Genomic DNA, 16,087 nt, shown 5'->3' with positions numbered 1-16,087 from the left:
TTGATACATTTGGAAGTAAAAATTGTTATTGAATCATAACCTATAGAGAAAAACCCATGGAATCAATTGGAAAATTGATTTCACACTACTCAATATTGAGTAGTGTGAAAAAAAAATAGAAATGAAGTAACATTACATGGGACTTATTTTTAAAATTTCTTAGGATACATTCTTTTTTTTTTCCAGAACTAAAATTTTTTTCAACACTGATGTCTTTATGCTCAACAATAACTTCTTTGACTAACCATAGATGTCAGCAAATTAATTACTTCAGCTCTTTGCACAGGAAAAACTTGCTAGGCAAACTATTATATGACATGCCCATTATGGTTTGTAAGTGACTCATCCTTAAGACAATCTCCAGACACTCACAGCAACTGGAAATCTATTTTCTTTACTTTAGTACTCAGTTTAAATACCTAAAAAGTTATTTGTTTGAATAATTTCAGTTAAGCAAATCAAGGTTTTAAAGGATACTGGATTGATTTGGGAATGGGTATTCCTAAGAATTTCTCTGTAGTTCTTTCCTTTCCCAGCTCAGGGATTTTTTTATATCCTTCCCTGCCACACCCAGGGAATGTTCACAAAATGATTTCTTGCCAAAGTTGCAAAATTCAGCTTACCTGCTTGCTATTAATCCAAGTTTCTCAATTCTTTATAGAAAAAGCATTCAGTACATCAGGACAAGCCTTAACAAAGTGCCTGGCACATAGTAGGTACCTAATAAATGTTTGACTGACTGACTAATCAGTCACAGAACACAGCCTGAAAAGAAAGAGCTGGCAGATCTTGAAAAAGCCAAATTCTTCAGACCTATATCATTCATATGAATGAATATTTCTATTTTTTTAGGTTAAACATGTGTAACTATTTTAAGCATATTTCCATATTTGTCATGCTGTGCAAAAAAAAAAAAAAAAAAAAAAAAAAAAGAGAAAAACACCAGAAAAAAATTTTTTTTAAAAAAGAAAACAAACAATAGCAACAAAAAAGGTGAAAATACTATGCTTTAATCTGTATTCAGTCTTCATAGTTCTTTCTTTGGATATGGATGGCGCTCTCCATCACAATTCTATTAGAATTGCCTTGAATCACCTCATTGTTGCAAAGAACCAAGTTCATCACAGTTGATCATTATATAATCCTCTTGTTTCTGTGTACAATGTTCTCTTAGTTGTGCTAACTTCACTTAGCATCAGTTCATGTAAATCCTTCCAGACTTTTCTGCAATCAGCCTGCTCATCATTTCTTATAGAATAATACTATTCCATGATATTTATATGCCATTACTTATTCAACCATTCTCTAACTGATGGGGATCGATTCAACCTCCAGTTCCTTGCCATTACAAAAAGGACTGCTACAAACATTTTTGCACATGTGGGTCCTTTTCCTTTTTTTGTGATCTTCTTGGGATACAGACCTAGCAGAGATACTGCTAGATCAAAGGTATGTAAAGTTTGATAGCCCTCTGGGCATAGTTCCAAATTGTTCTCCAGAATGGTTGTCATTTTTAATTCTACTAACAATTCATTAGTGTCCCAGTTTTTCCCCAACCTCACCAAAATTCATTATCTTTTCCTGCTACCTTAGCCAATCTGCTGAAGTGGTACCTCAGATCTCTCTTAATTTTCATTTCTCTAATCAATAGTGATTTAGAGCATTTTTTCATATGATTCTAAATGGCATTAATTTCTTCATCTGAAAATTGTCTGTTAAAATCTTTTGACCATTTATCAATTGGAGAATGGCTTATGTTATAAATTTTGAGTTGATTTTCCATGAATTTTAGAAATGAAGCCTTTATCAGAAACACTGGTTGTAAAAAAATTTTCCCAGCTTTCTGCTTTCCTTCAAATTTTGGTTGCATTGTTTTTGTTTTTTGCAAGATCTTTTTAATTTAATGTAATCAAAATTATCTATTTTGTATTCCATAATGTTCTTTAGTCCTTCTTTAGCCATAAATCCTTCCCTTGTTCAAAGATCTGAAAGGCTGACTATTCTTTGTTTTCCTGATTTGTGTTTAGATTTCCTAATTTATGTCTAGATCATGAACCCATTTCTGCTTTATTTTGGTATAGGGTGATGAATTATTTCAATGTGAGTCCCACAATTAGTTTTATATTAAAGATATCTTGTAATTCTCTCTTTAGAGGAGAATTTTAAAAATAGAAGACCATGAAAAAGACATCTTTGACTTAAATAATTACCTTATTAATTTCAATTAGTATTTTCCCTTTATTTGTCTTTATTTAAAATTTAAAAATTCAGGCAACTAAATAATATGCTCTAAAATTCACATAAAGTCTCATATCAATTTATCTATTCAAAAAAGAAAAAGGAAAACATACCTTTTTACCTCCTATATATCATCCACTTCTGGCCAAACATTTGTAATCAGTCAGCCCTGCTGTATCATGTTCTAATTCCCAATTGTTTATAAAAACTTTAATAGATTCAAAGTTTCTTCTCATTTTTCAATTTCTACTCTCTTTTTCTATTATTTTTTCAATTAATAAATATCTGTTTTCTTTCCCACCTTCCCTGACTTAGAGGAAAAAAAAAAAAAAAAAAAAGAAGAAAGCAAAACTCTTGTAACAAATATGCATAGTAAAGCAAGACAAATTTCCATATTGACCGTGTCCAAAAATGCATCTCACTCGGCATATTGTGCTCATCAACTCTCTGGTCAATAGGTGGGTAGCATTTATCATTGTTTCTCTAAAATTGTAGTTGATCAGAGTTCTTAAATCCTTCAAAGTTATTTGTCTTTGCAATCTTGTTACTGTATAAATTGTTATCCTGGTACTACTCACTTTACACTGCCTTAGTTTATATGTTCTCCCAGGTTCCTCTGAAACCCTATTATTCTCTTTTTTTCTCCCTCTCATAATATGGAGTGGTTTCATAAAGAAGTAGAGAGTAAAAAAGGAGCCAGACTCACTGGAAGAAGAGGCACTATAATAGAATCACAAATGGGGCAATAGAGGCTACTTAGTTCAATACTCTCTTTTACAGATGAGGAAACTGAGGGCACAGTTTGGTTAAAGTAGCGTAATGAGTATAGAAATAAAATAAAACTCAAAAGCCATTCAGTACAACTCTTCATTTTATAGATCAAAAAAACCTAAGACTTAGGTAAGTCTTGTAATTTTCCCATGGGGATAGCTCTACTGGTTATAAATGACATTTGAATACAGGTCCTCTGATTTCAAATACAGAAAACTTTCCACTGCACTAGGAAAGTATCGCCTTTGACAAAGATTAAGCCCCTTAGAGAAAAATGGCTCTAAATATTGCTAGTTTAAGTGGAGTTGTTTGAATGGTTTGGGGGAGTCCAAAAGATACTGGATTGCTGTAGTCATAGGCTATGTATGAGTGTGTATGTGTGTGTGTGTGTGTGTATGTGTGTGTAAAAATACTTTGTCTTATTCTGACATCATCCAAAATGGAGGAATCTATAAAGGAGATGCAAGCAACCTGTTTCTGAGACAGGAAGACTGATGCATGTGTGAACATTCTGGGTTGACTACCTATTATTTATCTGTGATACAGAAACTTGAGCCGTGGGAATCTTGGAGCTTAGGATTCTAGGTCATGTTGCTGCCATTCCTGCAAATATATATTACATATACATACACAAATATGTGTGTGTGTGTGTTCTCAGAGAGACAGCATTTTTAGGGTTGCAGCCTATGAGGATTAGAGGAGACAAGGAGGAAGGACAACATTTCTATCAATACTAGATATCTCACAGCACTTTCAAGAAGAGTCCCTTGGGGTTTTTCATATTCTGTCCCCAGAATATTGAATAGGGGAAAAGGATAAATAAAAAAATGACTTTTTGGGGGTAGAAGAAAGCAGGATGGATGGGGGAAGGGCTGAACTGGGTAAATTACAGAACTTTGCTCAAGTGACACAAAGCTATCTCTTTCCCAAGGAGGCCCCTCTGACTGATTCCCTGCTTCCAGAAATTGGCTGCTCCACGTCAGAACTCTGATAACGCTTATCTTCATCAGGCTTGGCCTAAATTCTAACAAGCCAGATCATTCTCTAGCAATGCCTGCATATAAACCCACTTTGGATAAGGAAAGGGAAAGAATTCCCTCTTCAATTCTGTTTATATCTCTGACCTTTTATTTCTCTTCTGTGATGTAAGATAACCCTGAAAAGATTTAACTAATACTTTGTTTTTATTTTCACTCTCTATAACTCAGAGTTTTCCAATAATACCTAGGTTTCATCATATGAAAAACACATAAAGGATATATAGTATATGGATAGTGGGAAACCAAAAAATATTGGCCAGAACCAGAAAAGTCAATTCTTAGAATTCTACATGGATGGCCCTTTAAAAAAAAAAAAAAAAATAGGTTTGTCTGTTGGTCTATTATAGATTAATTTATTCTGTGATATTTTCATCATGATTTTTAAAAAGGTAACCACAAGGGCTCTAAAAAGCTTAATATCTCTTTATTGTTCATGCTATGACTTACACATAGTGAGTAAGATTTTGGGGACAGCTATTCCCAGTCATCAAATTTTTGGATCGTTTTGCTGCTATGAAAAGTTACCTCTGGAAATTTTCAGAATACTTATATAGCTCAATATTTCTGGTGTCTTAAGTCTCCACAGTTATAGAAAGGATCTACATAGCTTATGAAAGTTGAGAACATTGGGCACGGGATAGTCTTTATTCTACTCTATGAAAAATGCAAAGGATTTTTAGAGCCCATTAAAAAATAGGGAATACATAAAGGGTTTGTAGCAGTTAATGATCTGTCATTAAAACTTCTCTTTTCTCTCTAGATTATGCCCACTGTGGATTGACTTTCCCTTTAGAAGGAAATGAACTAGAGGTTTCTGGTAGGACAATTTTCTGACATCCCCATGAGCCCCACTTTTCATTGTAGATAGGTATCCAGCCACTTATTACTCCTCTGAGGTCCTAGATTTTCCTCAGAAATCCATTTGAGGTTACTAGATGCCCCTATATTATTGAATCCAACTTTTCATCCCAGAAGCCCATATAGGGATTCAGTTTTATGGTACTACATTAAAAACTTGAATTCTTCCAGAGTTCAAGTTGCTAGATAAGCAAACTCCTTCTCATTTGCTTAAATTGACTAGATAATTTATAATAATAGTAAGACAAAGTATTAGTCACTTGCTCTTACATACTATGGCATTGATATCTAACAATGATTCTTTCTTCTTTTCTTTGAGCTATCCAAGTACCTTCTCTTACTAATATTCCAGCTTTGGAAACTATGTACCCAATCCTTTATTCCCTTTAATGGCTGATATCAGCCAGAAATTCCTTTTTCTTTTGCTAGAAGGCTGAATTCTAGGATTCTTAAGTTTGTAAAGCAATCCCCAAGCCTTGTGCTGTCTAGGAAATTTTCCTTTCCTTGAAACAGGAGACTAGGTGCAAGAACCCTTAACACTTGCCCATGTGGACCTTTCCTTTCCATGGCCTTTATCTTTCAGGCTGAGAAATATACTCCATAACTAAGGCTGATGCTAGGACCTTGGGATCCAGAAATTCTTTTCTTGTGCTATGTGGATGAAAGCATGTCCCTCTATTCCATGTAATGATTAATGTCTGACTTTGATGGAAATGGAATGAGGAGATAGGATCTTAAGACCTATATCTAGTCTTAGTTCTAATGTTCTCTCAAATAAAAAGACAAAAAGATCCATGCTTTGGGTTGACACATTATAGGCACTTACTAAATGTTTATTAAATGAATATCTTTCCTAAATTTTCTCATAAGTAGTCACTTTCAAAATAACAAATAAAATCCCACCATTGTTAAAGCTCATCAATTTGACTAGGAGGCTGCCTCATCAACCCTCCAAACCTTTATATACAGTCTGATATTGTCCAGACTATGATAAACAGGTATTATAAAAAAACACAGAGTTCCTTCAAACGGCTACACATATCTTAAATACTCCCAATGGGCAATGCCCTAGGCCTAGAATTGAACAAAAGAAAGCAGTCCAGATCACAGGAGGGAATTGCACTGTTCTCAACTACCCCCGAGTTTCTCCTTATGATGGAATCCCATCCATTTAACATGAATATTCTTCTGATAATATTGGCTTTAACTGAATATCCTTCTTATGCTAAGAGGTATGAAATCTCCAAAGATGTTAGATAGAATACACACTATCAGGAAAACATTTTGTTGTTATTCTTTCATTTCAGTTGTGTTAAACTCTTCCTGATCCCATTTGGGGTAAAAACATTAGAATTCTTTTGATGTGCACTTCTCTTATTATTAGTGATGTGGAACATTCTTTGATATGATTTTAACAGCTTAAAGTTTTCTTTTGAGAATTATTCAGTCATAGTTTTAGACAATTTATTGGTGATGTGACTTTTGATCTCATATATTTCTGTTAATTGTCAATATATCAGATATAAAGCCCTCATCAAAATTAGTTGATACAAAGTTTTTCCCTGTCAAACACTTGTCATGGATGCATTAGTTTTAATTGTACAAAGCTTTTACATTTTATGTAATCATAATTTATTTTTTTTATAATTGCCTCTATCTCTTGTTTAGAGTTCATCCTTTACCCATATCTGTTTAGAGTTCATCCTTTACCCATATCTGTGAAAGGCTTATGATCTACTTCTCTTCTTACTGTTCTTGTTTAAATTTTTAATTTAAACAGGTTCAGGTGCTCCAAATTTCTTTTCCTATAATATTTAACACTTTGAGGCTTTAAGCCTTTATAACAATACTTGAATGAATGAATAAAACATTTATTAGGCATTTACTTTGTGCAACTATGTGGATCAGTGGATAGAGTGCCAGACTGCAAGACTCATTTGTAAGTTCAAATCTTGCCTCAGAAACTCACTATGTGATGCTAGGCAAATCACTTAACCCTGCTTGCCACCATTTCCTCATCTATAAAATGAGCTAGAAAAGGAAATGGCAAACCACTCCAATATCTTTGCCAAGAAAACTCCAAAAATGGAGTCATAAAGAGTTCAACACACCTAAATAACATCAATATGCGCAAAATAATGTACTAGATGCTGGGGATAGAAATAGAAAATATGATCCTCCCACTTTCAAAGGACTCATATTCTAATGAAAGAGATAACACTATTTGAAAGTTTCAGTTACAAGTCAGATGGAAAGGTCCCATGGACCTTAGGCTGCAACGCACAAACCAGATGGCAATGCTTTTTCTTTAATGTCATTTCTATGGTTAAATCATATCAGTTTCTCTATTTGATAATGCCAAGCACTTCGGTAAAAAGAACATCCTTTTCTGGATCTTTAATAGTTGTGTATAAAGCATGTACAAGAGTAGTTGCCAGGGTGCATCTCTACAGGAGCTATTTCCCAAGATGTAGCAAAAAAAAAAAAAAAAATAATGATCTAATTAAGTTATTGTACTAATGTTCTCTCTTTGTTTTGATTCTTTAAAAAAAATCAAACAATGTCATCAAATTTTTACTGTCATACTTGTGGTACATGGTTTTTAAAGTTAAGGTTAATTATACTGTGGTACTCTATTGTGTGACTACAGAAAAGCTTGACATACTTTTTCTTTGTTCCATCCAGTGGTGAATAGAACCAAACATACTGGACTGTTTAGCAGCTTGAGTGTGAGATAATTGTTTGGGAAACTATACCTGCTTCTTGAAAGAATATAAAGGGAAGAGGGTGGGGACTTGTACAGTAATGATAGTGTTACTGGTAGCCCAGCTTCATCATGGGAAAATTGCATGCAACGTATTCTTAGATTTGAAATGGCTTCCTAGCCAAGTACTTCATTTCCCTCAGGCAGTTTCTAAGTTATTTCTATGGATTTGACACATGAGTATCTGTTCTACTAAGTCTTACCCATCAAGGTGTGGAGGACCCCAGCCCTTGCTTGGGGACAAACAGGATTTCGGCCAAAGGGATGATGATTTATGTGTCATCATCCCTGGTGTGTCTGGTTAAAAGGTTTCAGTCTCATCATTCATAAGGAACATAAAATTATATTTTTCTTCTAGATTCACATCAATAGGATTTTTTTATAATCAGATGAAAAACTTTGAATTTAAAAAGATTGTTCTTTTTCCAGAAAGATGCTTATTTTAAATAATAGATAATTATTGGCCTCAATGCAGGTATTTAGATTAAATACTAGAAGTTTCCAAATGCTTACTTGGCTTTTCTTTGACTAGAATAAACTGAATGAGCTATTTATAGGTCTTGGAGAACTAACTCAAATCTCCAAGCTGATTTTTTTTTCCTTGTGGAGAGGTTATATCTCTGAAACTCTCATCAATCAATTTTTAAAATCTCCCAGGTATTCAGCCATATGATTAGCTCTGGAGGGAAGATACTGCTAAAATGAGCCACCCATCACTCTCTTCCTTGAGGAGTTTGTAATCTTATTGAATCCATTCTGGGAGGTTGAGGTCTTATTTTTCAAACCTTGTGTCCCCATTTTCTCATTAAGCTATATCATTTCAGAAGTGGTGTGGCTGAATTCACCACATTATGTGGTCATTGTCAATATTAAAGGCCCTCCTAGAAGAGGTAGTTGTTTATTTTGTTTTCAACAAGATTCACTCTGTTCACATTCCTTTGAGCTTATGTAGGAAGCACAAGACATACAGCTCATTGGGATCCAAGACAAAGTAATCCCCAGGGTTTAAAAACATTCCTAAAGCCTTGAACAACAACAACAAAAGGTTTCCATTACTCTGTACAAGTAATCCAAATTAGTTTGATTCAACCAACATTTATTAAGCTATTATTTTTGATCCCCTAATATCTGATGACCGGTATTAGAGTGTTTAATACATGTATGCAATTGAGTGTAATCCAATGAGGATAATTTAGGTGTAAGTACATTTAGAGGACAGAGAGGAAGAGAAATTCAAGGAAAAGGACAAAAAAGAAGTATGGGAAGATAGTTCAGGTAAAATATAGGGAAGGTCTTGAAAATTTCATTCCTTTTTAGGTCTAATGCAGCAGCAGTTCCCAAATGATGATCTATGGATCCCTGAGGGGTCTTCAGGGTTAAAATTGTTTTCATCATAATGCTACCAAAATAGTTCAATTTTTAATGTTGATAGGTATAATCTGTATAGATGAACATTCATTGGATCAAATGACGAACATTTTCATCAATAAGGAATAAGGAATACTACATAAAGGACTTGAATTAAAGTAAAAAAACTATGGTTCAAATCCCACCTTAGATATGTGGCCAATGTGTGACCCTTAGCAAATCACTTATTCTCTCTAAGAATCAGTTTCCTCGTCTTCAAAAAAGAAAGAATAATTTCAGGTGTTTCCCAAGACTGTTGTATACATATAAAGTAATCTGCCAGTCCTATATAGATTTCAGCATTTATTTTCATGGAGTGTTTTTGCAAATAGTAAAACCCTGATGCATTTTCTTTTGTGGAAAAAAGCATGAAAATGATCCCATATTCTATCAACAAATAATCTCTCCATATCCCAGTTTTTTCAACTCCAATGTGAGAGAGTGGTACCAGACAATCTTTAACATGCCTCCCATAAATCTGTGATTCTATGTGTTAAGAGAAAGGAATTTTGAGAAAGTCATTAGGAGGGATCAAGATTTGTAAGAAAACTAAGAATAATAGAGCAATTCTTCATCTTATGAAAAGTTTTCCCTACTATCTCCAAACAAATATCTATTTATAAGCTTTCTTTCTTTCTTTTTATTTTTGGAAGCAAATACAACAATCATACTAGAAACAAGTAACAGGTGACCTGGTTTATTAGGAAGAAAGAGTTCATAATGAAATGCATTTGCTTATTCTGCAATATACAAAAGGATAATCTGATAAATAAATTCAATTTTGACTTTTAATCTGTTGGCTAATATAAATGGTAAAAAACCAGATACATCATGGTATGTATGTGGTCATTTATGGAAATAGCATTTTTTTTTACTACTCTTCTATTCAGTGAATTACACTTTTTTTAACTTAAAAATTTTAACCTATACATTACTTACCAAGGACCACCAGACTTTTTACTGCCTTTTAGGCTTTAAGGTACAATCTTTAGACTATTTTAGGCCATAGCAATAAGATGCAGCCAAATCAGACTGGAATTGAAAAATTCAATCCAATTCATCGGGGTTGTGTGCATGGCACATGTAGTACAAGTAAAAATAACCCCCATTTTCCAATCTGGTCTAATCTGGCCAGAGTCAATTAGACAAAGAAATAATACAGACCAATGAGCATAGTGCTTTTACCTTAGCCCAACCCAAAGTACTACTTTAAAGGAAAAAAAAAAAAAAACTCATCTTAACATTTTACTCCAAAACAAGGTCTCCAACTACAACAGTGAACCCATTGGGAAGAACAACATTGATCTTCTTTTGTTTTATTTCCCTAAATGATATTTTAAACACAACATAATGAAAACTCATGGATTAGCAAAGTTAATGAGAAATCATGAATAATGTTTGGCATGCACACTATCACCATGCTTGGAGACAAAATGGTGAACTAGAAAAAAATACTTTGCATATCTTAAAATAGTCAGCTGAGAACAATTATTGCTAACTTTAAAAATAACCTCTCCTCTTCCCTTAGTTCATCTTTAAAAAACTCAGTCCTTTAAATAAAGACAAATAGAAACTTGACCTGTCTAAAGCATTACCATTTTCTGTTTTATAGAATAATTACTCTAGGTTTACAATTGTCTTTACATATACATACTAATTTTAAAGATAGATGTTTTGGAAACTTTGGCATGTTGTCAGTGCTGAATTAAAAGGAACAATACAATAATTCCCTTGAAACATGAATACAAAAATATAAAACCATATAAGGTATTTAAGATAATCCCCAATTTTTATGACATTTAAAAATTTTGCTCAAAAATAGCTGAATCCTTTACATATCACTGTAGACATATAAGTTCAATATGGTCTGGGAAGAAATGAGTGTCTTTCTGTCTCTGGAATCCAGTTGTCAAAGTGAGTATCCATATTCTTCTGCTTTTACTCTTAGCTCTTAGGATGATGTATAGAAATATCTGGGTTTAGCATTGCCGAGGAGATCATCTTCATAATTGGGGAGGCAGCAAAAGAAGAAGGCGCAGCCTATGAGAATGATGGTAGCTGCCCAGCCAAAGCCATAAGCCCAGTTGTAATAATATCTGGTAATAAGATCACCTTGAAGGAATTGCCGGGTGTACATCACGGGATAAATAACCAGAGAGATGATCTGAAACACAGCTGAAGGTAGGGGAAAACACAGGGGGAAAATTAATAAAAAATAAACATACTTTTTTTTTTTTATCTTTGATGTTTATTTCTCTGGCACCTGATTGGATATTGTGTGTTTACTGAGAGTGAAAAGTCAAGGATGATACCAAGGTTGCAAGCATGGATAACTAAAGCAATTACAGTGCCTTAATTAGAATATGGAAGTTAGGAAAAGGGTAGGCTTTGGGAAGAACCTCTCATTCTCCACATCAGGGATGTTTAGACATTCCCTTTATCACTGCGTTATTCAACTCATTCTTGAATAAGCTGATATTTTTATTAATGTCCACATAGGCCAATGAGGTGGTACCATAGATAGAATTCAGGAGCTGGAGTCAGGAAGACGCATCTTCATGAATTCAAATCTTGATACTTCCTAGATGTGCGAACCTGTATGTCACTTAATACTATTTGCCTCAGTTTCCTCTTCTGTAAAATGAGCTAGAGAAGGAAATGGCAAACTACCTAGTATCTTTTGCCAAGAACTCTCCCAATTGTAGTTATGAAAAGTTAGATGAGGAAACTGAGGGCCTAAGAGGTTTAAAAAATGATGTACAAAGTAACACAGGTAGCAATTGGAAGAACTGTGATTTGAAATGAGATTCTCTGACTCCCCAGCCAGAATTCTTTCCATTACACCACAGAAGAAGGCAGTCTCTATTAAGGGACATATGATGTTACTAATATTCATAGATATTGGGAAGAAAATTAATTTTCAAATATAGTCTTACCAGCGAGGGCCAGCAGTCCTCCAATCACTCGCAGGAAAACAAGCATTTGTGGTCCACAAAGAGCAAAAAAGGAAAGAACGAAACAGATCACCAGAATGATGCAGCCACACATGAGCATAGCAGCCGCTGCTCTTCCCCAGGCTATACAAAATAAAAGAGGGAGAGAAAGAGAAAAACAATATTTAATAACAAATAAATTTGCAAAAATATCAAGGATAACTTTTTGAAGCACTGGTAGTAATCTATATTCTTTCATTACATTTTTTGGAGGGCAAATTAGTTATTTTCCATTTTTATTTCTTCATTGTCATTCCCAAACTTCCCCCTCCCCTCTTTAAGGAGGCTATGATTATCTTCACCCTGGTTAAAAATGTAAACATAACAAACAAAGGCAGTCTAAGAGAATGGTATTTCCTGCATTTCTAATCCCATGTGTTAGACCTGTCTTCTATTGCTAAAGATCATAGCCACTCCCCATGGGAATCCAGAGCCAAGAAAGAGAATATTGCAACCTTTGTTCCATTGAGTTGGCAGGGTCTAATAAAGCAATCTGTGGCCTCATCTATGTCTACCTGAATAGGTGAAGGCTCAAAGTTTTCATCTGTGGAAGGGAAGTAGGCTGTTGAAGCTTCCTTATCCCTTTGTCCTTTCACTAACTCAAATCATAATCTGTGTATGACTCAGTAGATATGGACTAGGGAGTTGCTTGAGGCACAAATAAATTAACTGGGGATTCTAGTCCTTCCTATTCCATGTCTGTCATTCTCTTCATTCTACCAAGCTGTTTTTGACTGCTCTCTATACTGCTTATTCCACTGTCCTCAATATTTAACATATATTTTTGAGGGAAGTATTTGCTTCCCTGAAACATGAGAAGTTTATGCCAACTCTCCCTCTTCATAATTTCCTAATCTACTATTGATCTAGTTAAAGTCAAACAAATACCAAGGTCCTAATCTACGTAGGCCCTGGGCTTTATAAATTGGATTTAGAAAGCCAAAAAGGAAAAAAATCTTAAGGGGCTTTGAGGAAATTCTGTCAAAGGAACTACAAATAACAGTGATATTAGTATGGAGTTGGCACTAGTATTAATGGAAGAGACAGCATGTCACTGAGCTTTAAATGAAGCTAGGGATATGAGGTAAAGATGGAGTATATTTATATGTACATACATATGTACATTAGGTACGGATGGAACATTCCAATAGGGGAGACAGTCTGGGCTAGAGCATGGAAATAGGAGATGAAATCATGTATGTGTGAGACTAAGGTGAAACAACTGTTATTAGCACAATTATTAGCACAAAATAAAAACCAATTTTTTTTTGGTCCCTGAGTAACCTAAAATAGAATAACTTTTGGACTATTTTTTTTTTGAAATTTATCTTCATTTGTATGAAAGCTTAAGCATTTTCAATATGTGAGCTGCCTTTCTCTATTTCTTTTTAGCCTCTGTTACTTCTTTCTGGAGGTATAATAATCAAATCAGCATTTGGTTTTTCAAGTTAAGATATTTTCAGGTTTGAGATAATGTTTCTGGTTATGGATACATTTAGTGAGGATTCATATGGTGTGGATGTTGCAAACTGTACCCTAAATCTTGCTCTTTCATGCCCTCTTTAGAACAAGTCAAGCTCCAGTTTATAAATAAATAGAAACTTAATAGTCTCATTTTTATTTTTGAAGTAGTTTCTGTTTAAAAAGATGGATATAACAATCATTATTACTTCACATTTCCACCATCAAATCCAGCAATTGTTATGACTTCAAACATTTTATCAATTTTTTTTCCCCTTGTAGGAGAGAGGTGAAATGTATTGTGCATGAAAGCCAAAGAACACTCCCCTCTTCTATATTTGATATTCATCAGACCCTTCACATGCAAATTCAAGTAGGAAAATGGTAAGAATATAACAAGTCACAGAAATTAAAGTGATATCTAATAAATCCTTTGATAAAATGTCAGTGAATTAGGGATATTGTAAGGGAGTCAAAGGTGTAGTTTATGATTGATTTTGCTTGCCAGGAGTTCACTATGGTACAGCAGAAAGCAAGCTAAATTTGAAGCTAAATAGTATAACCAGTTCAGGCTTTACCTGTGTCACTCACTACCTATGTGACCCTGGGCAAGATATGTTACCTTTTCGAGTCTCAGTTTCCTTATCTATGAAATGAAGGGTTGGATTCAAGAATTTCAAAGAAACCATTTTTGGGCTCATAGAAACACTTAAGGCATTCCGAATTTAAAGAATTCATGCATCATTACATACTTGCTCTAAAGAATAATATTCTAAATTTAGGCAACTGTGAAGTCCTGTGGCCTCATTCTGTCCCTGCCCACTGATGTTAGTTATAATGTTGTACACAAAATTCTGTCAATTGTTTAATGCCCTAAAATTCTGAATACATTTTGAGGCTACCAAACTCTTATCTTGATTTGCTAATATTTCCAAGGAAGGTATCAAACTTTGGAATTAGGAATAAAATGGCCAAGTAAGACACAACTTATTAATTTTCAGCCTATTGTCAGATAGACTGCTATTACTATTAACCAATCACATATTCCAACTTACATGGCTTTCAGTGCTGAGCAGGAGCCAGACATTCCAATCTATAATTATGCTTTACTTGATGCTCTTTCTACCCTAAGAAAGTAAAGCAAACTACAAAGGAGTTATAAGGGAAAAATATCTGGATAGAAGATAAAATTAATTCATGGTAAAGGGCAGAGAACTACCTTGGTATAGTGGAAAGACATTTGTGGTCAGAGAATTTGGGTTCTAATCCTAACTCTGCCACTTGCCTTTGTGATGTTGACAAGTTATTTCACTTTTCTGAACTTAGCCTCCCAAAAGGAAATAGTATCTGGCTTTAGAGATCTTAAAATCATCAAACTTGAATGGCTGAGGGATGGAACTAGTCCTGAAGAACTTTAGAGCCTTTCTGTGTGACTCTGATTATATGACATATATAGAAAAAGATTACATAAGCACATTTGTCTGAAAGAGAGCACTGAATGATCATTTTGTACAGGTTTTTGGGGTTTTTTGTTTGTTTGTTTTTTTAAAGCCTATTTGCTAAATAAACACACAAAGGTTCAGGCACACACACACACAGACAAATACATTACACATACACATGCACAATCCTACATCTTAATTTAAGGGTTAGCTAATGGGGCTCACTCATCCAAAAAAATGACATCATGATGGCTGATGCACATAAGAACTTCTGCTAACCACTGCTGAACCCTACAGAGCTCAAACCTCCACATTCACTTAGGACAACCGAGTAAGTAGTTGATGAACTGGCCAAAAAAGTCAGCTAATTAATCTGATGGGGGAGCGGGGGACAAATGTCCATTTAATTAACTTAGTCAACCTAATTCATTAGATCAACTATATTCCATATTATGCAGAAATATTAAAAACAAATAAGGGGCTATTTACTTTTTTTCAATATGGCTCACCCTAGAATTTCTTTGATGTTTTGTTTCTTTAGTATGTTTAAAATAGTTGCTCCCCAAAATTCTATTTTTTACACAGCTTTAAAGGTTAATAAATATGCTCGCTCACTCTTTATCTCTCTCTGAGTGTCTCTGTCTCTCTGTCTCTCTCTCTCACACACACACACACGCACACACGTGCACACACACAAAGTTCAACCCTTTGCTTTACTAAACTAATGGAGAATTAATCGATTCAAGGGTTTTTCTTTTGATTGTAAACTCTTTACTAACAAGGTACATAAACAAGAGATTGCTTCATATATTTAGGGAAATTGAACTGGCACAGATCAAATAAACACATGGACATAGGGTGTGTGTAGTTACGGTTCAAAGGGGCACAATACTGAATCATTGATAGCACTCTTAGCTTGGCTCATAGTAAAAATCTATCAGTAAGCAATAGAAAAAAGAATTTGGAATTATGTACAAAAAGTGACTTAAAATGTCTACCTCTTTAAATATCAGATCTCAATGTCAGGCAGATTCCAAAGGGAAGATTACAACAAAGAAAATGGCTTCACATACAGCCTTCTTCCCTCTCCTTTTTTAAAGAAGTAACCATCAA

General features: G+C 34.3%; 1 protein-coding gene across 2 annotated transcripts in view; it reads right to left on the bottom strand.

Moving 5' to 3' along the window:
- Positions 1-9,748: 9,748 nt before the first annotated feature.
- Positions 9,749-16,087, bottom strand: part of PERP (p53 apoptosis effector related to PMP22) — a 29,102-nt gene continuing 22,763 nt past the window's right edge. For both annotated transcript variants that reach the window (XM_031964204.1, XM_031964205.1), the window contains exons 2-3: positions 12,015-12,155; positions 9,749-11,253 (exon numbers count right to left, since the gene is read on the bottom strand). In XM_031964204.1, the coding sequence (XP_031820064.1) occupies positions 11,030-11,253; positions 12,015-12,155 (365 nt within the window). In that variant the 3' untranslated portion in view covers positions 9,749-11,029. The remainder of the gene's footprint in view (positions 11,254-12,014; positions 12,156-16,087) is intronic.

This window comes from Sarcophilus harrisii, chromosome 4, assembly GCF_902635505.1.
Source record: "Sarcophilus harrisii chromosome 4, mSarHar1.11, whole genome shotgun sequence".
In the NCBI taxonomy this organism is placed as follows: domain Eukaryota; kingdom Metazoa; phylum Chordata; class Mammalia; order Dasyuromorphia; family Dasyuridae; genus Sarcophilus; species Sarcophilus harrisii.
The sequence above is the reverse complement of the archived record's forward strand: the minus strand, read 5'-3'. Positions and strand labels throughout refer to the sequence as shown.